The following is a 25,506-nucleotide window of genomic DNA, read 5'->3' on the forward strand; positions in this document are numbered from 1 at the left end:
TTTTCTGTTCTTCGAATACTTGGTGGATATTACTTGCATTGGTAATTGAACCCGACATATCTAACATTGGATTTTGAATATTCTTAATTAGCATGGCTGTGAAAGAAAAAGAGTGAGCTACAATTTCCTGTCACAGAAGAAGGTTTCACCCTGGCACGCTATGTTTCACCCTGGCACTGTAGCTCAAAATATTGCTAAAGACTTCATAATTGTACTCACCTTCTAAGCACTTAAGTTTTGCTACAATATGAGGAAACAATTCCGAGAATAGATTTATTGATTCATGTTTTTGCACCAAACTCATCACTCAAATTGCTTTCAGTTTGGTTTCCTCGGTATTAAATAGCAGACTCAGATGACAGGTTTTAAAGCATTAAAATGTCTTATGAATCCAAAAGGTAAGTTGGTACCCTACCGACCTTAGTTCTCGTATTTCTAATGCGCTTAGCCTCACATGACTTACAAGGAGTCGTGCTCAACAGTGTGTGTAAACTGAGATTTGCAGTCGTTCAAAAATACGAGTTTGAACACTGTTTATTTTTCTTCCATATTAATACCACCATGCCAACCATGACGATGAAGGTGTCATACTTGAGCGTAAACCATGTGATATTTATGAGACATGAACACGATAAATAACAGTATTTTAACTTATCTTCGTTGTTGACCCCGTCGAAGAAACATTGAGCCGAGTAGAAAGGTGCAAATATAATCGACTAACACAATACTTAGAAGGACATCTGAGAATTCTTCAAAATGTTGCTCGTTTACTTTTAATACAAAAGACTTTCTTATGTATTCATGTTGGTATTTTAATATTTACGACAATGGGTTTTAAGAGATTTCGAACCATCAAAATCCGTGAGAATACATAAACTTTTTTGACGTTACTTAGCCTATTTGACTTTGGCATATGCTAAATTGAAGTTAAGCCTCTAGAGGAAGTGATGCAATCTGCTATATTTCTCATATGTAACTTGTTAAATTGTCCATTAAAATTGAACACTTTGGGACAATTTTGAGTCCCGTTTTCTAAAACTTTCGGAGATAACGATATTCTGGATTTCGGTAAAAATGAGTGAAATCGTGATATGTTGTAGGTATTGTGATCCTGGAAAAAGTCTCAATGGAAAAACCACCAATCTCTGATCGTTTGACCACTACGAGGCCACTTTTTTGAAACCGGCCAAAGATAGTGATATTCTGGATTTTGATGAAAATCATCACTAACCCACTGGCCACTATAGGGACACATGTTTGAAAAGAGCAGAAGGTAACGTTATTCTGGATTTCGATGGAATTGCTTGAAACTAGGATATGTTGTAGATATTGTGACCCTGAGGAAAACTTTTAATGTGCACAACTACCACTCACTGACCGTTTGGCCGATATGCGGCCACTTTTTTCAATGTACCCGAAGATGGTGATGTTCTGGATTTCGGTGAACATGACTGGAACTGTGATATGTTGTAGATACCGTGATTTTGAGAAAAGATTTTCATGGTTACTAAGACTAATAACTGACCGTTTGGCCGCTATGAGGGCATATTTTGAAGCCAGCCGAGACGAAGATGGTAATATTCTGGATTTTGGTCAAAATAACAGAAGCCGTGATATGTTGTAGCTGTTTTCATCATGACGAAAAAGTTTAAATTGACAAAACCACAAGTCAGAAATTGTTTGGTCACAAAAGGGCAACTTTCTTGAAAACAACCGAGTATAATGATGTTCTGCAGTTTGGTAAGAATAAGCAAAACTGACATATATTGTACATCTTCTCATCGCGAGAAAATGTCTTATTGTACAAAACCATAAGTTAGAGACATTTGGCCACTACAGGTCCTGATTTTTAGAAACAGTCGGCTATAACGATAACTTTGATTTCAGTGTAAATGTATGAAACTGTGATATTCTGTAATTGTCGCGATACTGCGGAAAACTTTCTAAGGTTTCTGAACCATTTAAAATCCATTTAAAATGAACCATTTTTAAATATTCTGACTTCGTCAGAAGCATAACTTCAAACAATAACATAAGGTTTTCATATAACTTCTCATGAACCAATAACAGAATGAAACTCTATCATCATAGTCACTTGAATAAACTCAGAAAGCATTCGACTACTGTATGGTATCTATTTTCAAGATTCCTAATATTGTTTGTATCGTAAGTTCCTAATATTTAATCCTAAGCTTCGAGGAGTAACAACGGAGTTCCACGCTGAACTAGTATTTGCAACAACACCTCTTTTCCGTTCCTTGTATAGATTTATTTGGAGATCTTCTGCATTTTTCTAAATGTAGTATGGGCATTGTAAATACAATTGGTGCAAAACTGTTTGTTCAAAACAGAGAATCTCCACATCGCGAAGTTTCAGTGAAAGTTCTTTCACTATATGGGATCATTTTGATTCTCCAGTTAATTATTTTAACACGCTGATTCTGAGTGAAAAACTCCATGATGTAAGATCACCACAGTTTAAATGCACTCTAATAATATGATGAAGAGAACAAGAAGTTCACAAACGATGAAACTAATCTGCAACTAGATTCACGTGCTATAGCTATGGAGCTACTATTGAACTCTCAACATATAGATCGTATGTATTCCATGAATTGCGATAAGAAATAAGGATTGCAGAAGCTTGCTAGTAGCTAGGTTCTCAGAATGTTGATAACCGAGAGAAAAAAGAGAAAGTAAACAAGCTATTTCAAAGAAGATAACAATTCGTTTTATAGCTTCGTTCATGGAATATTAATATTCAATTTTATGTTATGTAGCTATCACACACAAACGTATCTAAAAGTTGTTTCGCAAGTTACCATGTAAGAGTAGACATGTGGTTACACTTTATTTCCGGTCGGGGAACAATTATCCGCTATTTTACATACATTTTCCTACTTAAGATTGGAAATTACTTATATTGGAGTTACCAGATGAATAGGTGAAATAACAGATATTTATGAATGGCTCTCATTCGTTGGCGTGAGTTGTAGACAGAATCACTACAGATGCCAGAATTCCATTTTCCGAATGATTGAGGTCATCTTTACTTAGTATAACGAAACGAATTAGTTGTGTTAACTTTATTATTCAATAAGGGAATGTTCCGAAGGGAAAATGGTCTATAATTGGAGGAATATTACTTTGTTAATACAATTCGTTGTCTATACGTTAAGTAACTGTAATTTGAATTACTGCTAAATAACCATCCAATAAGAAGAATAAATCTTAGCTGTCTTGCTGCTGCTTTCATAGCTATTCTATAATGTCCGACTACTTATCTGATTTTTCGTTCATGTATTCTCTTTAATTTTGTTTTAAATGAATGGCCAATCAGAACAAAATCTAAAGAACTTTACTTGCTATTCCGTTTACTCACCTAAGTATAGTATTGTCTTAGGTAATCATATATTCTTTTAAAAAAATTGATTAAGTATAAATATTGTTAAATAAAGAACTTAATATGTAGATCTCCCTCCTGTATGTAACGTTGGCATATTGAGTGAAATTAAAATTTAGACATATTTTCTACTGTTTTCTTTCCTAGATTTTTCACTCTGTTGGCTGGAATTTACCATTGGCTAGTTTGTAGCATGGAAAAAAGAATGTTTTCTTCTTGTGTAAACACCATGGCCGATTTTTTCATGAATGCTTTCAGTTGAAGTTCAACGTAGCGTTAAGCTCATTTTAAAACTCTGTATCTGAGGTGTTCGTATAGCATGACAATCAGAACACTATGTTTATAAAAGATTGCACTCCTTCGGTAAATATCTGGTAGATTTAATTCTGCTCTCTTTCGGCTTATTTATCATCTTCATCACTTGTTGTAGTAATTATTTGGGGATAGGTTCCTACAAAAGTACAATCAGTTAATATTATTTTGGTTCAATAGGCAGAAAAGTAGTTATAGGTTATCATCCTTTTTGGTAGTAAAGTTATATTTGGTATTAAGGTATAAGTGAATGTCACTAACTTTACGTTGGTCATTCTATATAATGCGCTACTTCCAGTATGTAATCAAATTCTTTAATTGGCGTTGAGTTCAAGTTGATATAATTATTTATAACTGCTTTCCTGTTTTTAAGAAGTTGATCATTTGTGCAATTTTTCTTTTCAGGTCGGGAAAACCAGAACCCAGATGATTTTAGCTCGTATTCCTTTCCAGTATATATTAAGCATTTCGCTAATAGAGAGGACGAAGTCAATAGATTAGCAATAACGCTGGGTAAGTAACACGATTAATCTATCTATTAAAATGCTACAATAGCAATTAAAGGCTACTCAGCTCCAACCTATAAGTTAAGCTATCAAATCTTTCATTTACGGTTATGTGTGATTTCACGTTTAACACAGAAAAACATTTTGAGTATTTGTACTTTAAATATTCTAAATTAGTTAACTGTATCTTTTTCATAAAGTTTATGATATAAAATTATTGTTCAAAGCCTTTTATTTTAATAAGCCTTCTCTAAAGTCAATGCATGTGAATTGTGCTTCCATCTTCCGAGTTCTTTTAAACTATGTTTATATGTTTCTGGTCAATCCTTTCAAGAACGAGATCTCGGAAACTACAGGCTCTAGAAAGATGATGTTTGCACTGATCGACTGGAAATTTTGCGTAGATTGTCCAGTTCTAATTGAATATTAAAAAAACATGGCCATTATTTCTTTATAATATTTTCTTAGGGTACACTAGAAGAGTTGAAATTTAGAAAAAAAAAACTAAAGCATTATATCCTATGCGTTCTACATTCCAACATCACAATGTTGTATATTGGGGCTGTATATGTCTCAGGCGTTTGTTCCATGGCCAAATAATAGTGAAAAAGAAAGGATAACCATTTCTCGAGTCTAAGATGAATCTTTATTTTTTTCAGTATTTTGCCCGATGAACACCATATATAACTGACATTATAAAATATTGTATATGTAATGTATTTGCTTATTAGATACTGCATGCAAGAAGAAAGAAAACGCTGTTCATACATGAATAAGAAACTCCAGCGATTATACACATAGTGACAGAATTAAACCTACCCTGGAAAATCATTATCAAATTATATTCTTACAAAGAGACAGTTATATATATGCGACAATCATTTTGGACATGAGTGTACATATGTTGTGAGGAATGCTCCTTCTCATATGTATGCTCATATGCGAATGATGCGCTGTGTAGAGAGCGCAGGTTCAGTTAGTACTATATTATATTGTTAGTTTGTTAATAAGTGTTTCGTAAGATTTGTTATTATAGGCAGTTATATATTGATATATTTGTATTGCCGTCTGTAAACGTGAAGTTCAAGAGGTAACAAATGAATCGCTTCTATTGATGTCTCTCACTAGTTCGATTCTCAAACAACCATAGAGAGAACTGTGACTTAGTAATAGCAAAGGAGTTCACTAATAAAAAATGTAATCCTAAGAGAGACATTTTAATGTTGAAAACACTAATTTTTCAAAACATCTTCTTATTTCTTCCCGACGAAACTAACATTTACATTAAGCGAATTGTCAACAATGAACTCAAAGTGTTTTAATAACCGTAGCGTTTAGTGGATGCTTCTAGTTTTACAATAATAAAACCAGTAATATAGTGATGGCTTTTCCTTTGTTCATCTTCGTGCTGTCGGCACGTATTTTTCTCTGTATGAAAAGAGAACCAGAAGCTTTCTCGCCAGTGATAAACGGATAACGGAAGACACAGCATTAAATGCCGATTATATTTCAGATACCTTCTTGGTAAGTTCTGGTTTCAAGCAAGAAACTATGGAATTGTATATGCTACTGAACACTGTGACAAAGTAGATTTACCGTTTAGTTAGTCTGGATGGAATGCGTATCCGCAGTATAACACGATGAAAAGGTTTGAATCGGGTCTAGAATTAAGTCCAACAAGACAAAAAGATTTCCTCCCTGAGTCATCTCGTAATTATGACATTTCTCAACCATTTCTTGTTTAATAGTTTTCTCAACACATAGGCCTATGTAAACAAATAATCGATCTTTATTTATAGTAGATTCTTAATTGTGATTGACGTGCAATTAGGCTTTCCTATGCTATATGAGGATAACTTTTCGCAAACTTCTAGCATCGTGTTTCTGGTAAAAAATGATAGCAATTAGTGAACTGGAAATTCTAATTCAAGAAATGGATAGAAAACTTGATTGTTATTAATTTAGTTCAACAGCAATTCGAACTATTTTTTGTGTGAGTGATTCGATTCGAAATGACTTCATTGTCGTTTCTATGATTGAGAAACGGGCCATATTTAGGTTGTTACATTTTTAACTGAGAAACATGTAACCATTTCAGTTCGAGGTCTCTGTTTGTGTGAACATTTATTAGTAACCACTCCGTGTAATCTGGTCGCTGTTCGTGGTTCGTTGTCCTACCAATAATAAAACACATTTCCGCATACATATTAATATGGAAGAAAAACGACCGTTCACCATCAGAATATCTGTTCATATAGTTCCTTCTTGAATAAAAAGATTACTACTTTAGTTCGGAGAATATGCTATTCACACGACATTCCTGCACATACTATTAACCAAGAAGGAAATGCCTGTTTTCACTCATTTAAGGCTTAGCCTACTTTCCTTTCTAAACTTTTCTCTTCGAACGAAACATATCATGTCACATCCTGGAAATTCAAATAAGTCAAAATCGGGTAAATCACGTAAATGAGTTCAACAGAATTACAATAAACACTTCAAAATGAAAACGAAAATCTAAGATTAACGATAGAAAAGAAATTTAACATTGATTATAGGGTAAAAGTTCATGTTCTACGCATGTGACTACATACTAAGTTTCAATCACAAATATAAAAATGTATATATAATTAACAACCAAACGTTTTCTTATTCTGGGCATTTCGATACATTCCTCTTTTAATTCTAAAAAGAAAATCAAACATTAATTGAGAGTCATGCGTATGATAACATATTTAAGAATTTGGAAAGTGGGAACAGATTCTAAAAATAATTTAGAAAAAAATTAAAACACAATAGAATATATTATCAGGCCAAAATATCTTCCCACTGGCTGAGGTACGGAAATCTCGCTAAGGTTTCAAACTGTTTTGGGCTAAATACGGTCCCTCTACGTATGTATGCGTTTTAACTAAAAACCTAAATTAAAACATCTAATAATAATAATAATAATAATAATAATAATAATAATAATAATAATAATAATAATAATAATAATAATAATAATAATAATAATAATGACATTAAACTAAAAGTAAATTATTAATAAGGTTTGGAACATATATATATAGTTAAATGTATGAAATACGTCGTTCAGCAAAGAAAAAAAGAAAAAGAATCAATCAGTGTATATCGTCCGTTATTCGTAGACATAAACAGGTGGTCGAAAATGCAGCGATTATCTTATCAAAATAAAGAAAGAAAAACATGTTATCTGCTCTTAGCTGAACAGTTAAAAGATAGAAGCAAAAGAAGTTTAAAAGAAATGCGTAGTTCTTCTTTTCGTATCCAGGTGTTCTAATCAAAAACTAAAAGGAAAAGGAAGGAAAATGAATACATGTCTATCACCTAACAGTTGAAAGAAAGTTTAAAAGAAATGTGTGGCTTTCCTGAAAGAAAATTTCGTATCAGTGTAGGAAATCTGTTTTTTTTAATGAAGTGAACCTCACTTAACATCTGATTTAATTTCAGCTCTCTGTATAACTTCTATGTAATTGTAGTCCACCGGTAAGGTTAGCTGCGATTAATGGAATACACGTATGCTCCCAATATGTTGAATTGAAGTAATAATGTAACCAAGGTTCTCCTAAATAAAGAGATCAGAAACGGTTGGTTGATAAGTTATTAACCTGAAATTGATTTGAATTATTCTTTTCGGACTTGTCGTTTTCGGATTTTGACAAGGTGACTTCTCCACTAGGGAAGAAGAGGTTGGTTCTTGAGTTACATTAACAGGTGACAAATTAAGGTCATGCAAAAGATCTTCTGGTAGTTGGCGACGTGCCAAGGCCATCCAAATTTTACGGGTTTACGGGTTCCCATAGTTTACTCCTATCTATGGAATAAAGTTCTCAATATTCGCCTGTGGAAGGGTCAACAAGTTCAACAACACGTTCATTAATAACCCTAACACATAAAAGGAGTCCTCGGTACAAATAAAAAAATTTGGAGATTTCACCTTTTAATAGACTAGTAATGTTACACTGCTTTAGAAAAGTTAAACTTCCTTGTTTTAGACGTCGTCGTTGTTGCTGACTGTCGTTGCATCGTGCGTTCCCCTTATCAATGATGGCTTTTCGTCGTTGGTCTGCCATAAGTAATTTATTCGATCAACTAATCCCGTCTTCCTTATCAAAATCTTCAGAAACCTGTAAGCCAAAATACTTAAAAATATGGCGAGAAAAATAAATATTAAGATATAAACTTGCTGGTGAAACACCAAGACTTTCATCGATGGAGTAGTTATGTAACAGAACTGCTTGTGTCAGGTTCTTGGCCCATTTATTATGTGACTGACAACATAATAACTTAAGGGTAGATACAAGAATTTTGTTACAGTGTTCTGTGATGTTACTCATGGAGTGAAGGTGTTGTATGATGGACCTTAATATTGTACTCTTGCATTTTAGATAGAAACTTTTTGCTATGAAACACTGCAGCGTTGCCTGTCAGCACTGCCTCAACGATACCTAAATGTAGCATATATATATATATATATATATATATATATATATATATATATATATATATATATATATATATCAAATAAACACTTGATAACTGAAGTAGCAGTGGCGTTCTTCAAGGGGTAAGCCGTACAATAGTGAGTACACACATGAACAGTAACCAGTGCGAAGCGCGCACCAGTTTTGCCTGATGGGTATGGACCTATAAAATCAGGGGCTAATAAAGCTCTAGGTGAAGAATAAGGATTAGTGGACAAGAAACGAGCTGATGGGTGTAATCGGATTTAAATTGCATACATTTCACACAATCCTTTAAATGTTTCTTTACATCTGATCTCATTTTGCTCCAATAAAATGATTTTGAGATGATCCGAAGCGTTTTGTCTACTCCCGGGTGATCTAAATCGTGATGGTAAGCTGTGAGAACGTTATTCACTAATGCCCTGGGAATGCAAATTTTATATGAGTCTGGGAAATGAAAATATCTGTACAAAAAAGAATACCATTATCGAGTTTGAAAAATTTTTCCCAATTGCGTGATTTCCTTGGAAGCTCTTCTATTTTCTCGCCTGCTAAGAAAGAAATAATGGGGAAATAATCAGGATCTTCTTTTTGTGCGTTCTGTAACTCTTCAACTGAAATGTTTTTGGTCTTGTCTTGAATAGCCTGTAAAAGATGAACACGATTAGTTGGTAATTCTTTGGAAGATACGTGAAAGTTCGTCTTTACGAAGGTTCTCGAAACCCTTCTGGAAACGTATTTCGTAGTCCAGCTGTTGTAATTCCAGGGACCATCTAAGAAGACAAGTATTCCAAGGCTTGGCCTTATCCAACCAACTAACATTTTTATGACCTGTAATAAAAATAAAATGGTGACCAATTAATAATTGGCACCATTTTGGGACCGCAAATACGATTGCAAAGCTTCCAGCTGACTCACACTACAGCGAGACTCAGCAGGTGTTAAAGTCCGACTAGAGAACTGGATGACCCTTTTCTGTCTATCACTGTGCTGATATAGAACTGCACTGACTCCCAAGCGGTATGCATCCGATTCTAAATAATAAGGTAAATTCAAATCAGGGTGAGACAAGAGAACATCTTTACAAATATCGTCTTTAATTTGTTGAAAAGATTGTTCGTATTCTTCAAGCCATTGCCACCGTTTTCCCTTTTTGAGAATCTGAAAAAGAGGTTGCATTTTTTCTGAGAAATGAGGAATAAAATTTCCTGACCAATTAAAGATACCAATTTCAGATTGTAAAGATTTAATATTGGCGGGTCTGAGTAAGTTACGAACGGCTTCTATGATTTTTTGGATCTTTTTTGATGCCTTCGGGAGTAATCAAGAAACCTAGAAAAGATATTGAATTAGTGGAAAACGAATATTTTTCAATGTTAAGGGTAAGGTTGCGTTCTCTAAACTTTTCAAAGATTTGTCTCAGCAATGCATGATGTTCTTCGAAGCTATCTGTAAAGCAAGCCAAAGCGTCGATATATCGTAAGATTTTAGCATGTAACTCTGGTCCCAATACTTTTTGGAGCATACTGTTTAAAACACTGCTACCATTTTTGTAACCAAAACATGTGACTCGATATTGGTAATGCTGGCCTTCGAAATTGAATGCTGTATTTTCCTGGGACTTAGGAGTAAGAAAGGCTTGATTATAACTACTTACGAGATCCGGAGAGCTAAGGAAAGGTTTACATTTTATTTTTAATAACAAGTCCTGTATGCTCTCAGATTTTGTTTGGCGAAGTTCTACAAACTTGTTCGGCAAACGAAGATCAACACGTACCTTTTGTTTCCCGTTTTTCTTAGGAACTACAAGGATAGGATTGTCTTTTATTATAGTATTAATACATATATCATCTTTTGTTAAATGTATATCCAAGTATGAATATTGTGTGCATCTGAATTGTTTGGGTACGTGCGCGTCTGTTTCAACGTCCTTTGTCTCTTTATGTGTGCATAGGTGTCAGTGTTTAAAGTCTACAATACACAGAAGCGATAACTGCAGTAGCTATGCGATTTAGGGGCTTTATATTTATCTGACAATATTTTCAACAAGTTTGGTGTGCACGCTTTTCTCTGATGCGTGTGTGGTTGTGTTGCTATTTTTATTTGTAGGCAATATTTTGTGTTGGATGTGGTTATCAATGATGCGTTTACATGCATTTGTCAAGCTCAATACGAGTGAAGCTTCTAGTAATTCTAATGCGAGAATGGATACAAAAGTGTCCCCTCCCACCATCAGCAAAGGAAGGCCTCCCTGTATCTTTGTTTTTTCACCCCTGTTTCCAGTTTCGGCTCACCACCTCCTCAAGGTCAGTGCTGATTTTCTTTTCTTCTCTCTCTCTCACTCCTCAAGACACCAATAGCCACTCCGTTTCGGGAAGAGCAAGAACCTCGTTTGAGAGACAATCCGCATGTTGTGAGGCAAAGGAAATGTTTTATTTTAAAAAAAAAACATAAGCAGCAAGGAAACATGAAATCTACATTTTATAATATTTTTTCTCTGGTGTTTATGTTTTTCGGCAATATCTGCCATTGAAATATTCAATATTTCATGAGTACAATGACTGACAATATAAGCAACGAACATAGTCCCGCTTCATTCGTTTTAACCAAACTAAATTAAATATCTCCCTATGTTTTCGAAGAAACTGAACCTTTAGAGCTACCCGATCTCCAAGTGTCTTATGAAGGCCCTAAGTATTTAATGCAAACATAACTTAATAAACCGAAGCGACCAATGTTCAATGCTGTGCACATTAATGCGTAGAGTCTTGTCAGACATTATACTGAGTTCGAAGTTCTTTTTCATTCCGTTGAGAACTTGCATGTAATATTAGTTTCCGAGACTTGGTTAAAGCCAACTCTTTCTAATGATCTGGTATTGTTAAATAACTTCAAAATTATCCGAAACGATCACATTAACACAAGTGGTGGTGGGGTTGCAATCTTTCTGCGAAATGACATTGACGCAAAAATTCTTTGTCAATCACGTGGTCATTACTGTTTCGAATATGAGTACATCATAATTGAGATATGAATTGAGAACCAAAAATTACTTTCGGCTTGCGTGTACCGCCCATCAGAAGCATCATTTAAGAATTTCGAAGAAAATATTTCTGATATCTCACCACTTTATATGCATAGTCTGATACTTGGAGACATGAACTTTGATTTATTATCCTCGAAACGTGAAATAGAAACATTCCGCGAGATTACTACATCCTTAATTTTTTTTTATCTGTCCGCTTGAAGCTATGTTTTATACTACCACCTCAGATTCACTTCTCGACTTAGTCTTATCTTCCGACATTGATAGAGTTCTTCATTTCGTTCAATTTTCAGTACCTGGCATTTCGCGTCATGATCTTATCTTGGTTTGCTATTCTAATAAGACTCCCAAATTCAAGCCTAAAGTCTTTTTATACAGAGATTTAGCCAACATTAACAACGAAGGACTCTTGCGTGATGTTCCATTATTGTCTTGGCATCTAATGAATCTTTTTCTTCCGTGGATGACCAACTATCTTATTTCAATGAATTAATTTTTTATCTTCTCAATATTCATGTCCCCTTGAGAGAAAAACGTGCTTCTCCTTCTCCTTCGCCCTGGATTACAGATGAAATTCGAAGCTTAATGGCTTGTCACGACAGAGCGTATAGTAAATTTAAGAAAGCACGTAAATTGAATCTACCCAACTTACATGACAAATTTGAGGAATATAGCATCCTTAGATATAGATGTAATCAAGCCGTGCGTAATGGACAATTAACATTTTCCTACACCCTGCTTGAGAAGAAGAATCCCTCCCATCTTTGGAGAAATTTGAAGCTACTTGGCATTCGTAGCAGCAAAAGAGTCCAGCCTGATGTAGCTACTCCTTTCTCTGCCGATTATATTAACAATTATTTTTGTAGAATTGATACTTGTGCTCACAGATAAATGCAAGATCTGATAATATAGGACAAATCCCTCATTTTGATGAAAATGTTTTCTCTTTCACTTGTGTTGCCCTACAGGATGTAATGAAAGCGATTAAGAGGATAAAATCCACTGCTATAGATGCTGATGAAATAAGCATAACATTGAACAAGAAAATATTACCTTTCGTCCTCTCCCCAATTACCAATTTATTTAATCTTTCCCTTAGTACTGGAACATTCTCAGTCTTGTGGAAGACAGTACAAGTCTTGCCTCTGCCTAAGACTAAGGATGTCCTGTCTGCAGAAGACTTAAGGACTATTTCAATATTACCTGCCCTATCTAAAGCTTTTGAATATATTGTAAGCAACCAAATATGTGTGCACTTTCGAACTTAAAACCTTTTAGACACTTTTCAATCCGGGTTTCGTAAACATTACAGCATTTCTACAGCCCTTAACAGTATTATTGATGATATACGTTCTGCTTTGGACAAGAGAGAGATAACCATACTTACATTACTGGATTATAGGAAAGCATTCCAGTCAGTGAATCACGACATTTTGCTACAGAAACTTGTACAAAAATTTAGTTTCTCTACTTCAGCTGCCAAGTGGGTAAAAAATTATTTATGCGACCGAAAACAGTATGTGGTGGTTGCCAACTTAGTTTCTGGTCAGCGTAACCTCCCTTGTGGGGTTTCTCATGGTAGTGTTTTAGGGCCTCTTCTTTCGGCCTTTATGTTAATGACTTACCACAATCTCTAAAGCACTGTAAGTATCACATGTATGCGGACGATGTTGAACTGCATCTATCTTCTTCACCAAGGCAAATACATACTTGTATAACAATGATAAACGAAGACTAGAGTAATTTGGCTAAATGGTCAGCAAACAATTGTTTGATTATAAATCCAGTCAAATCAAAGTCAATTTTAATTACTTCCAAACGTGCAACGATGTTAATAGATGCTTCACTTGTTCCTAATATAACTTTAGGCGTAAATATTCCTTTCTCTTCCTCTGTGAAATGTCTTGGCGTCATACTTAACAAATATTTAACTTGGTCCGATCAAATTAAAGTATCATTCAAGAAGGCGTCTGGAATTCTTCATTCTCTCAGGAAATAAAAAATCTTTTTACCAACACAGTTGAAAAAACTCTTGTTCAAACCCTAGTGGTACCACATTTGGAGTACTTTGACACCGCCTTAACTGACGCTGATATTCGTTGACGAAAGCGTTTGCAGCGAGTACAAAATACGTTTTATTTTTAACTTAAAGTTCTCCGATCATGTAACGCCATTCTTTAAATAGCTGCAATGACTGAAGATGCAGCAACGGCGAAAATTGCACTCGTTGGTACTGCTGTATAAAACACTTATTTTTACAGAACCTTCCTATCTTCTAAAACACCTTAATTTTTTCAGCGTATTCCATGAGAGGGACACAAGATAACGTTTTAACAGCCAACTTGCAATTCCTGTTCATAGATCAACTTATTCCTCGCAATCATATATAATCTCAACATGCCGTGATTGGAATACTTTGCAACCTCGGTACGTGAGTCAAACTCTGTAGCATATTTCAGAAGAGCAGTTTGTAATTTATTGTTATCGAAGCAGGTTGAATGGACACATAGACAGAAGAACGAATAGAGAAGCTTGTCACAAAGATATAAAACTCAGCATTTCTTACATATTTTAAACATGTATGTACTTTCGTGTAGCACTATGTTATATTTGTGTGTGTTATGTGTGCGTATGTATGTGTGTGTGTTCAAGTGACCGTCTGTTTCTTGTATGTTTCTTTTTACTCTCTTACTTTTTCCTTTTGCTACTGTTTACAATATTTTTTTGATTTTTCAATTTTGTATCATGTTTAGGTGTTAGAGAAGGCTTCATATAGCCTTAACCTCGACATGTAAACTAAATCGAAATAAATAAATAAATGAATAAATAATAACATTTCGTAATGCAATCTATCTATAACATTGAACGGTATCCGGTCAAACAGCGCAAGGAAAAACAGCGCATGAACAGAAACGACGCAAGGACAAAAACAGCGCATCTAAATGCCGCGTAGGAGAAAACAGCGAATGAACCATAACAGCCCATGAACAAAAACCATATAACGACAAAAACAGCGCATGCAAATACCGCGTGGAGAAAAACAGCGCATGGAGAAAAACCTCGCAAGGACATAAACAGCGCAATGACAAAAACCTCGAGTGAACAAAAACAGCGCATGAACAGAAATGCGCAAGCACAAAAATAGCGCAAGCAAATACCACGTGGAGAAAAACAGCGCAAGAAATACAGCGCATGGACAAAAACAGCTTATGGAAATGCCGCGTGACAAAACGAGCGGAGGCAAATATCTCTTGGACAAAAACAGTGCATGAGTAAAATCTGCGTAAGGATAAAAACCGTGCACTCAAATACTGTGTTAGCGAAAAGAGCGAATGAACAAATAACATAGAAGAACAGTTTGTACTACGCTCGCTCATGGTCGAGCCCACTTCTTTCAACTGGGCTCGCGCTCACTTGCCTCAAATGCGCTTCCGCTTCCGACCAATTCTCTCGAACCTTCTCGCAATCACACGCCCTCGCGGTCACTTGGACTCACACTGACCTCTCTCGATTGGGCTCGTAATCACTAGAGCTTGCCCTTACACGAGCGGGTCAAGATAGGAATTAGGTTGAGAAGCATTTCCACAGACTGTTAAAATTTTTATAGATATCCTTAGAAAAGATGGGTTAGGAACAGTTACAACAGAAGTCCCTTAAGTTTTACAACACAAATGTCTCTACTATATTTCAGGCTGTATAATTGACATTCACTTTTTCTAGTTAAATAGGTATAAGGACAAAAACAGCGTATGGAAAAAAAGCTGCGCAAGGACAAAAACAGCATATGGAAAAAAGCACGGGTGGACAATAACAGCGACTACATTTACGGTGTGGATATAAAACAGAGAATGGACAGAAACATGCTAATACAACATGGACAAAAACAACGCCTGAACAAAGCAGAAATTGCAAATACAGCGTTAACAGAAATCATAGATGAACATAGGCTCGCTCGCGCTCGAGCAGATTTCTTTGAACTGCTCGCGCTCACTGGGGCTCGCTATCACTTACATCAATTGGGGTCTCACTCACTCGTCCTTGCACGTAGTTCTCTCAACCGTGCTCGAGCTTGCGATGACTTCTCTCAACTGGGGTCGAGATCAGTTCTCCAAACTTGACTCGGTCTCATACGGGCTCGAACCCAATTCTCTGGACTGGGTTCGCACTCACACGGGCTTGCGTTTACTTCTCCTAAGTGAGCTTACATTCACTCTTACTCGCGCTCACTAATCCTAAGTGGGCTCGCTTTCACTCGAACTTTCGCTCACTTCTCTCGACTGAGCTCGCTATAGTGATCACTTCTCTCACCTAGACTTATATCTTTAGACTCTCCTCAGTCTCATTCGGAATCGAGCTCACTTATATAATTGAGGCTTGTGCTCGTACTCAGTTATAGAGCCCGAGCCCATGTGTGCAAGAGTGTCAAGTTCGCGAGCGTAGGGCTCGTGAGTTTGGACAGCTATGACAAAAAAGTGCATGCATGGCCCACAATGCACATCCTCTCCAAAACAAATGTTATACAATAATGATATATCAATAAATAGTATTGCGGTTATACTTTTTATATTCTGTTCTCTTTTTAGGTCAAGTCATCGGTTGGGTTTTTTATATACATAGCTTATTTGTATACAACCTTCCCTTCATATCTATTCCGTCTATCAAAACAAAACTTGGTACACTCATTTTAAAGCCCTGTAGTAAATTTCAATATACATTTGGATTGTGTGCTTTTATCTGGTTCCACTCCAAAGGGGGAATAATTTGATGGGAGGTATTTTTGGAGTGTTGGAGTGATTTTTTTTCCAATTTTTCGTATTGAAATACGTTATGGGCGCCAATACGTAGCACCTTTAGAAAACGTGTTTCATGCTGAAGAGAATGAACTATAAAGCATGACTTTCCAATGAACATTGTTGATGCAATATCTTTCTTACTGCGAGTCTACAATTTGTATGCTAACAGAATTAATGGTTTCCAGGAATTTATTCCATTGTCCATGGCAACTAACTTTTAATCCATCAATATACTTTGGTATGTTTATTGAATAGATTAGGTTTGATTTGGATGTACAGACGACACGTTCATGTATGTTCCCTGTGAGATTGGCATGTAATTTGAATACGATCATGCGGATAATGGATTGTACTTCCGTTCAGAGATTTTTTCATTAAAGATATTTATAAATTTACAATTTACACGAAGCACACTTTCGACAGCATTCCCAACCCACACACACACACACACACATACTCACACACATACACATACACACACACACACACACACACTCGATATATCCGGAGTTCGTATCGAGTGCCAGCATGAAGTACCTTTCTGGGACACGCGGAAAGCTAACGTTGTGGAGAAGTCCTCCAGCTCAGAAAAATTCAGAGCCACTCTTCCATTCATTCAGCTACACCATTATAAACATCATTATTATTTCGGTGTTTCTCCATTTTGTTTACGATTTTAATAATTAATTCTAGTATATTGTTATCTTTTAGATTACGATTAGTCATTTGTTCTTTACTTAATATAATATAGTGCTCCTCATTAGCTATAATTTCATTTATTTCTATCCTTTTTATTTGATCTCTTCTCTCTATCCGTTCTTCCCGTAGTGAACACCATAATATGTGATGTTCTGGTGTGCCTATTTCTTCGCATTGACATCTCGGATGCTCTATTTTTACTAGTTCGTATAACGCGTGACTTACAAGTAACACTTAAACAGTGTATCACTAAAATTTATCAATAGATAATACATGTTTTTTATTTTCTGCAGGAAAAATGGTTTTAGGAGCAAAAACCGCACTCAAAATTTTGAAATTTGATTCCCGCAAGGCAAAAAGAAGTGTAGCGATGGAAAGAAATTTTGCACAGATGTTGTAGAGGTAAATTGAGGAAATAACACTTCCGTATTTTTCTGGAAGAAACTGTTGAGTGGGGCATGGACCCCTCCAAACTTTGATCACGAAATATGAAAATGCTAATAGCAGTATGTCAAAAGTGCTTAAAGGACATGAAGAATGGTACAAAAGTTTATTTAGTAACTATACGTAAAAATTACACAAATTCGTTTTTTATTTCTACGGAAAAGCGGTTTTAGGAAAAAAGTCCCCATCCAAAATTTTGAAATTTGAATTCCGAAAGGCAAGAAGAAATGAATGAAATTTTGCACTGATATTGTAGAAACAACATGACGGAATGCGTGTTTCATATTGTCTGAAAAGAAAAAAGAACTCTTCGGTGGACCGAGGAGTAGGGTGGCGGAAGGAGTACACCGAAGCGAAGGAAATTGTGTGTAGATATTGTATATATATAAAAAGGCCTTCCGTATTTGACAGGTGTCCCTAAACGATTTCTTCAAATTTGGCGGAACAACTACAAGTACAAACAGTATAGCGTATTTTATAGTATTTTAGGAGGCACGTTTAAGCCTTACAATGTTTTTCCGCATAAACAAAAGCACGTACCAATTTATTTCCAGTTTGCTGTTGATGTGCCAAATTTGATGCAAATCTTATAAGAACATTTGAGAAAGACGAAAGGCATTATTTACATATATAATATTTACATACAATTTTGTTTTCTTCGGTCTACTCCTTTTTGCAAAATTAGTGTAATCCCTCCTTTTCTCGGAGGAGGTCTCGGTATTAACACAAATTAAAACACGTTTCGTTTATTGTTTTGCAAATTGTCCCTACACGAAATATCGTTGCAATCTGCATATCATTTAGAAACTTCTGAGATATACTTATTTGTACTTTTGATATTTTGTAATCAACGGTTTAGAGTGTCTGTGGCCAACACAATTTTTGGGGGGTGGAGGAAAATACGAAACATATATTTGCTCATTTTATGTCTACAATATCTGTATGCGGTTTCATTCACTTTGGTTAACTTCTTTTCTTTCAGTCGTCAACTTTCAAAATTTCGGGTGAAGCTTGTGACCCTAATTCCGTCTTTCTTTAGAAAATGAAAAAACGTATTCGCTTATTTTTTGCGTATTTGAACTACACAAAGTTTTCTATCGATTTTTCATGTCCTTAAGCACTTCCACTATTATCACTTTCCATATTTCATGATCAAATGTTTGGAGGGTTCCGTGCACCACCCAACCGTTTCTTCCAGAAAAATACGAAACACGTATTCTGTCATTTTAAGTCTAAATTGTTTGTGCATAATTTCATCCACTTTTGCGCGATTAATACTGCCTTTCGTTCGTCAACTTTCGAAACTTATGTGGGGGGTTTTGCTTCCTAAAACCGTTTTTTCACAGAAAATAAAAAATATTCATTTTTGCGTATTGCCACTACATAGTTCTTCATGTCCTTTACACACATCTGACGTACGGTTATTTGCACTTTTGATATTTCGTGATCAAAGGTTTGGAGTGGTCTGTGCCCCATCTAACCATTTTTCCCGTAAAATGCGATAAACATATTCCTCATTTTACGTCTACAATATCTGTGCACAATTTCGTTCACTTTGTTCCACTCGTTTTTGCTTTTCGAAAATCAACTTGCAAAACTTTTGTTGGGGGCTTTTGCCCTATAAATCAGTTTCCCCACACGAAATAAAAAACGTATTCGATTGTTTTATTTGTAGTATCTACCTGTCAAATATTATGAAAATTGGAGTGTTCAAATGGGAAGTGTTATTTGTCTATATAGCCCTGACTTGAAGGAATCAGCAGTAAGATGAAATCTATTATTAAGGTTGATGAAATGCTGCAAATCAGCAAAAGTCGCGTTCAGCGGAAGAGCTATTGTGATTGGCTAGTTTAGTCTTTCGGATATATCCTTAATGTTTGCTTTGGGTAAGTATGTGCATTGCTGGCCATGCATGCACTGCTTTTGTTATAGGTGTCCAAACTAACGAGCCCGACTCTGGTGAGCTCCGTAATCGCTCTCAGCAGGGCTCCGGTTGAATAAGTCCCCATCAGGAAGTCGCGGTCGGGAAGAGAAATTGCCACCGTCGACGAAGGTTTCTGCCGCCGGAGGCAGCCGGCACCCATCCGCTGCAGCACGACGATTTACTTGTTTAAAGTTGCCGACCTTTTGCCGAGATGACAAGCGAACGAACATCATAAAATGAAATGCCCTTTGCCGACTGTTGCCGACCTCAGTCAGAAAAACAGTCGGATAGACCTCTTTCCTACACTCTGCCGACCCCCTATGCCAGCCTCTTTTCGACGGCGGCGTTGTAGCATTTACTACGCCTTTACGGCAAGGCAACTTTCCGACGGTGGCGCTGGAGCATTTAATGCTCATTTCCGGCTGTTTGCCGCCTGCTCGGCAAAGCAATTATTCGTCGCGGTCGAAAATAGCGCGAAAAGACGTAGGTGTGCGGCGTCGGCAAGCCGACCGCGGCATTTGGTCGGCGTGGACAAATTGTCCGACTATAGGCGGCAGATTCTGATGGGGCTGAGGATGAGCCTGACTGAGCCCGAGCCTCAATGTAGTAAGTAAGCGGGAGTCTTGCTAAGCGTGGGCTCAGTCGAGAGAAGTGAATGCGAGACTGAGTGAGCGCGAGCCCAGTTTAGAAGTGATCCCGAGCTTAATGAGCTTATATATATTTAGCTAATAAACGTACCTGTCAGTTTTGCAGCCAGAAACACATTAAAGACATTTTGTTTGTAGTTATAAAGGACTTCTGCTGTAATTGTTGCTAACTCGTCATTCCTAAGGATGCCTATAAAATTGTAACTAGCCTGTGGATGTGGTTCTCAATCTAAATCCTTTCTTCACCGGCTCGTGTGAGTGCAAACCCGAGAGACTACGAGCGTAGTCGAGAGGGGTGTGTGCGAACCAAGGGACCGCGACTGCGGATGATTGCGTCAACCGTTGAGGGAAGTGGTCAGAAGCGTGAACCCAATTGATGTAAGTGATCGCGAGCCCGAATGAGCGCGATCCCAGTTCAAAGAAGTGAGATGCACAATGTTCATCTATGGTTTTTGTCCATTGGCTGTTTTCGTTTACGCGGTATTTGCATGCGCTGTTTTTGTCCTAGCGCAGGTTTTTGTTCATCCGCTGTTATTGTGCACGTGGCATTTGCATGCGCTGTTTTGTCCACGCTGTATTTACAAGCGCTGTTTTCACACATCCCTGTTATTGATTGTGCGGTTTTGACCTAGAACCGCCTTTAATTTTCATATATACCTTCAATTCACCTGAAACTGGAAATTAATTTAAGAGATACTTAGATTATACCAATGTGATTCGTACCCCTCACTAAATTAAACTGGAAGTAAAGTTGGTCTCGATTCTAATTCTTGTACTACATAATCAACCACCATTTTGTATCAATTCCATAATTACTAGTATAGGCGTTGTGATAGATTTTTATCCTTCTTCCTTTTTCTAGTCTGATGGCAATAGTCAATAATAATAAACCCTTGGTCATCTCGATGTCTGATTGGAAAAGTTTTCTTCCTTCATACTTTGTGCAGAAATTTGTTCATGATACACTCTAAATCAACCCTCTAGCAGTCTCAAAGCAATTTTGTGAACCTGCACAATCTTTGATCCGTTTCACTAAGTCAATTTTCTTTTGAAAAAGTTTTTGACTCACTTTTATCATTTATGGAAAATGGTATAAAAACATTCAGATAAACACCGAAATCTGTAAAGCTTATACTTCCGGAAGAATCCTTGTCTTCACGAAGAGGCGAGTAAACTAGTAATTTCTGGCTTGGAGTACTCTCCAAAGTTACTGAACTCAAGTGTGAATGATTGCTACACATTGGACTATGTTTTGTGTTATTCCTTGTTCCTTCACCGTAAACAGTTGTTGTTAATGTTATCGCAAGGAGTCCTTTTTGGTCGATGGAGTGTCTTCTATCAAATTAGAATGTTCTGGGTCCTTTCCCAAGAATAAGTTAGGTTCGGTTATGGATCTTTCTTAAGTCTGGTATTTTGTTCCTTGCCATTTTTCTGTCCCGACTTAACGCTCTGCTGATTGAGTAATTTCGCTTCGGTGTTTCAAAAGGACTTCTTCAACTGTAAAGCTTGCCTCACTTTCCTTCGTTTCGTTTAACATATCCTGGCTATTTGAGTGTTCCTTGACGTCACTAATTCATAAAACCTAAAATCCCTCCTCATTTCGTTAGTAGCTGGAGATCCCTTTCCGCTTACTTATTCTTTGTGTTCATTGGTTGATATCTGGTTATCATCATTTTCACCATTAACTTCAACAGAGTATAATGTTAGTTCCTGAGCAGAGTTAAAAGTTGATTTTTTGATTTTCAACAACTTCTAAACTTCCCAACAACTAATCCTCTATATTCGACATATTCGAAAATATGTTTTATATTCCTACTTATAGCTTCTTCCTTCCAACGCTTTTCTGGTGGTTCATCTTTATGCCTCTTCTTTTTCCTCTTCTTCTTCCTCAAAGGTACCGTGTGGTGTCGGTGGACTTGAATTAAATCTCGACTTATCTTCTAAACTGGTCCCCTCTTCGAACCTTCGTGGAGTCAAAGTTATAATTGTTTACCTTTAATTTGGAATAAATATGTTCAAGGTCCATATAAGACAGTTACATATATTTTGAATATCGGTTTTGCTTAATATCGTACTTCCATACAACGCATCTGAGCGTAAGTGCTTTCCGTCTAATAACAATAACTCTTAGGTCACCCTTACTTACGGGAAATCTCAGTATTGTCTACGTCTTCTCTGTCAAGGCCGTTGAACGTGGACATAGACTTTAGCTTATATGATATCCGGGGCCTATGTAACATTAGTTGTGGCCATTTGACCAACCTGGAATTTTATACCTATCTATTTTCGGTTATCTTGAATCACAGTGTGAACTTTTAATTAGTCAGTCTTCACCTGAGGGCCAACAAGCTTATGTACTAGCAGAAAGATCCATTCTCATCTGCTTAAATCACAGCCATACAAGAACACTGAGGCAGTGAGGTATAGACCAATGAAGAAGTATAAGCAGTATTGTGCTCCTTGTGGTACCAGGTAAATCTACCTCCAAAAGTTGAAAGATCGCATTCTTGTTTTAAACAACTCCAAATTTTCGACTTTGTTAACAAAGGTCCAAGCAGCCAGGATAGTAAAAAAGGTGAAGGGAGTGTGGGTAAACATTTCTCTTCAGTCAGTAAAGTGTGCGAACAGGTGGTATGCAAAAGCAGTGCTGCTACTAAAATAAACACTGTTTTACGAGTCTACTACCAAACAGCAAATATTTTGCGTTTTAAAGCCAATCTTTTTTCCGCAATGTAGTGGCGCATGATTACATTATTACATAACAGAGACATGGATAAATGAAACGGATTATGATGGGAAACTATATGATAATAGATTTACTATGGCGCGTGAAGATCACAGTGTTAAAAAAAATTAGGTAAATTTAGAGTGGGGTGAGGTTCTTATGGTAGCTTCGGAAAAATACAAACTCAGTATAATAGGAAGTTGTGATGAAAAATTTGACGGTGTTATTACCAATATCACCACCGGACTTAAAACAACTTTTATATGTGTTATTTTCTTCCAGCCAAAAACAAGCACAGATGTGTACAATATTTTTTTTGCATATTTAAAGTTACTGACAGCAAGGCAGTGCTGTTCTCGTGGTTAGTGATTTCAATATTAGTGAAATAGGAAACAATGAATTCAGTATCTAAAATAGTGCCGTAAAGTGTCAAAATTTGCATAATTTCATGTGTTTTATGATTCGAATACTTTTCATCATATACAACAAACATACGAAAAACTCTGACTCAAAATTTTCGAGCTGGTTCATTAACGAGATAATTAATATACTAAAGGCCAAGGCAATCCATTATTAAAAATATCAATTAAAGACTAGTAATAGTACCTTCTATTATATGGAGTATGATCGTTTGAGAAGAGAGGTTAAAATGACATCCATTTAACCTATGAAATATTCTTACGTAATTCTGAAAATATTGTCACTAAGAATCCAACTGAATTTTGGAGCTTTATTAAAATTACAAAGAGGTATCTGCAGTCGAATAAATTTTCAGGGCCATAATTTCTGTAGTTATGAAGAAATAACGAATACTTTCGCGAAGTATTTTAGAACAGTGTTCGTTTCCTCTTCAGAAACGAAAATTGACCGTAACGTAAATCTGCGATATAATAGCTATGGTTATGTAGATTCACTAAACATTTGGGAAGCAGATTTGAAAGAAATAGAATCTTTAATCATATCAAACCGCTTATCTGAGGTAAACAGCATGGATTTACTCTACAAATATCTACAGTAGTGAATCTTGCAATCATTACAGATTTTATAGCAAGCTTATTACATTTATGTAGCTAAGTCGATGTCATTTATCTAACTTTGAAAAGGCTTTTGAAGAAATTAATCAGAACATATTACTAGAAAAATTAAAGTTTTTCCACTTTTATCTGCCTTTGAATAAATTCTTCTCTTCATACCTGTTTAATCGTAGACATATTTTTCTTTTTAATGGATTCAAATCAAAAAATATATTGCATCGCCGGGAATTCCTCAGGGTTTAATTGGTATTTCTTATATTTATTAATGACTAACAAGACTGCATTCCTGAACATGGAAAATTACTATTTGCGGATTATTAAAACATATATGCTAAAATCAATTCTCGAAACGTTAACATAAATCCGCAGCAAGGTCTAGATCTTATTAGTAAGTGATGATCTTCTGATAACCTTAGAATCAATGCAAGCAAGTGGTATCGTTCACTAGGAGCAAATCACCTTGTCTCTTGATCATGCAATTAATAAATATGTAGTAAATAAACATGATTTACTTAAGGATCTTAGTGTTACGTTTGAAACAGTGATACTGCAAATGTAACATGTTAAGCATTCATACTAATAGGATTCGTGATTAGAACAGGAAAAGAACTTAAGAACTCTTTAACACTAAAAGTTTGCAATGCATATGTTCGTCCAAAGGTAGAGTATGTATGTACTATTTGAAATCCATCTCAATTAAGAAATCGTGAAAAACTAGAAAAAATAAACGGGAAGTCTCTAACTTATAAAGAAACTCACATTTATCCCACTTACGGTAGCTATAACACCATCTTTGAGAAGTTTTGTCTTCCAATACTAGAACAAAGGCATCATATGATTTATTTATTATTTATTCAGGAAGAAACTAAAAATATTTTGGATTGCCCCGACATAGATTCTTCATTGAAATTTCATGTACATTCATTAAAAACACGTAAAAACGCGGGCTTCTATTACTGTAAAAAACTCCAATATATTGTATCACCAATCTGGAGAAAAACAGCTTTGTATAACAGAATCTCTGCAAATCAGATTGAATTGAATATATGCCTAAGAAATTGAAAAATGCCGTAATTAATATGTAATTATTATAATTCCCAACACTGCAATTCTGCTATAGCCTGTTGTGTTGACAATAAATAAATAAATAAACATACCGGCCTACAAAGAAGAGATCGGGAATGATTAGGTAGTCACACCAGCATTAATGTTGAGACAGAAGCGTTTCAAGTCCAGACTTGCCCCGCTATAATGTGCTAGAGATGTCCGACTAGAGAGCTCACTAGTCTATTAGCTACTGTACTTCTCATTCAGTTGTGTTAAGAAAAATATTCTCTTCCTCGTTATTCCTACAGACAATATATTAGATTGTTTGGAAAACCATACTAATCAAGTTTTCAGTAACTTGTTAAAATCTTTAAACTAGTTTAGTGCAGTAACGTTTATGAAAACATAAGTTATCAGACCAAGAGAGTTGTATGTTTTA

At 35.9% G+C, this 25,506-nt stretch overlaps 1 protein-coding gene across 1 annotated transcript in view; it reads left to right on the top strand.

Annotated features, from left to right (window-relative positions):
* The window catches only part of LOC145682956 (uncharacterized), a 737,495-nt gene that overhangs the window by 54,152 nt on the left and 657,837 nt on the right, over positions 1 to 25,506 (top strand). The window contains exon 3 of the mRNA XM_081754317.1: positions 4,121 to 4,228. Within this exon, the coding sequence (XP_081610443.1) occupies positions 4,121 to 4,228 (108 nt within the window). The remainder of the gene's footprint in view (positions 1 to 4,120; positions 4,229 to 25,506) is intronic.

This window comes from Thermobia domestica, chromosome 4 (genome assembly GCF_964235325.1).
Source record: "Thermobia domestica chromosome 4, izTheDome1.hap1.1, whole genome shotgun sequence".
Taxonomy (NCBI): domain Eukaryota; kingdom Metazoa; phylum Arthropoda; class Insecta; order Zygentoma; family Lepismatidae; genus Thermobia; species Thermobia domestica.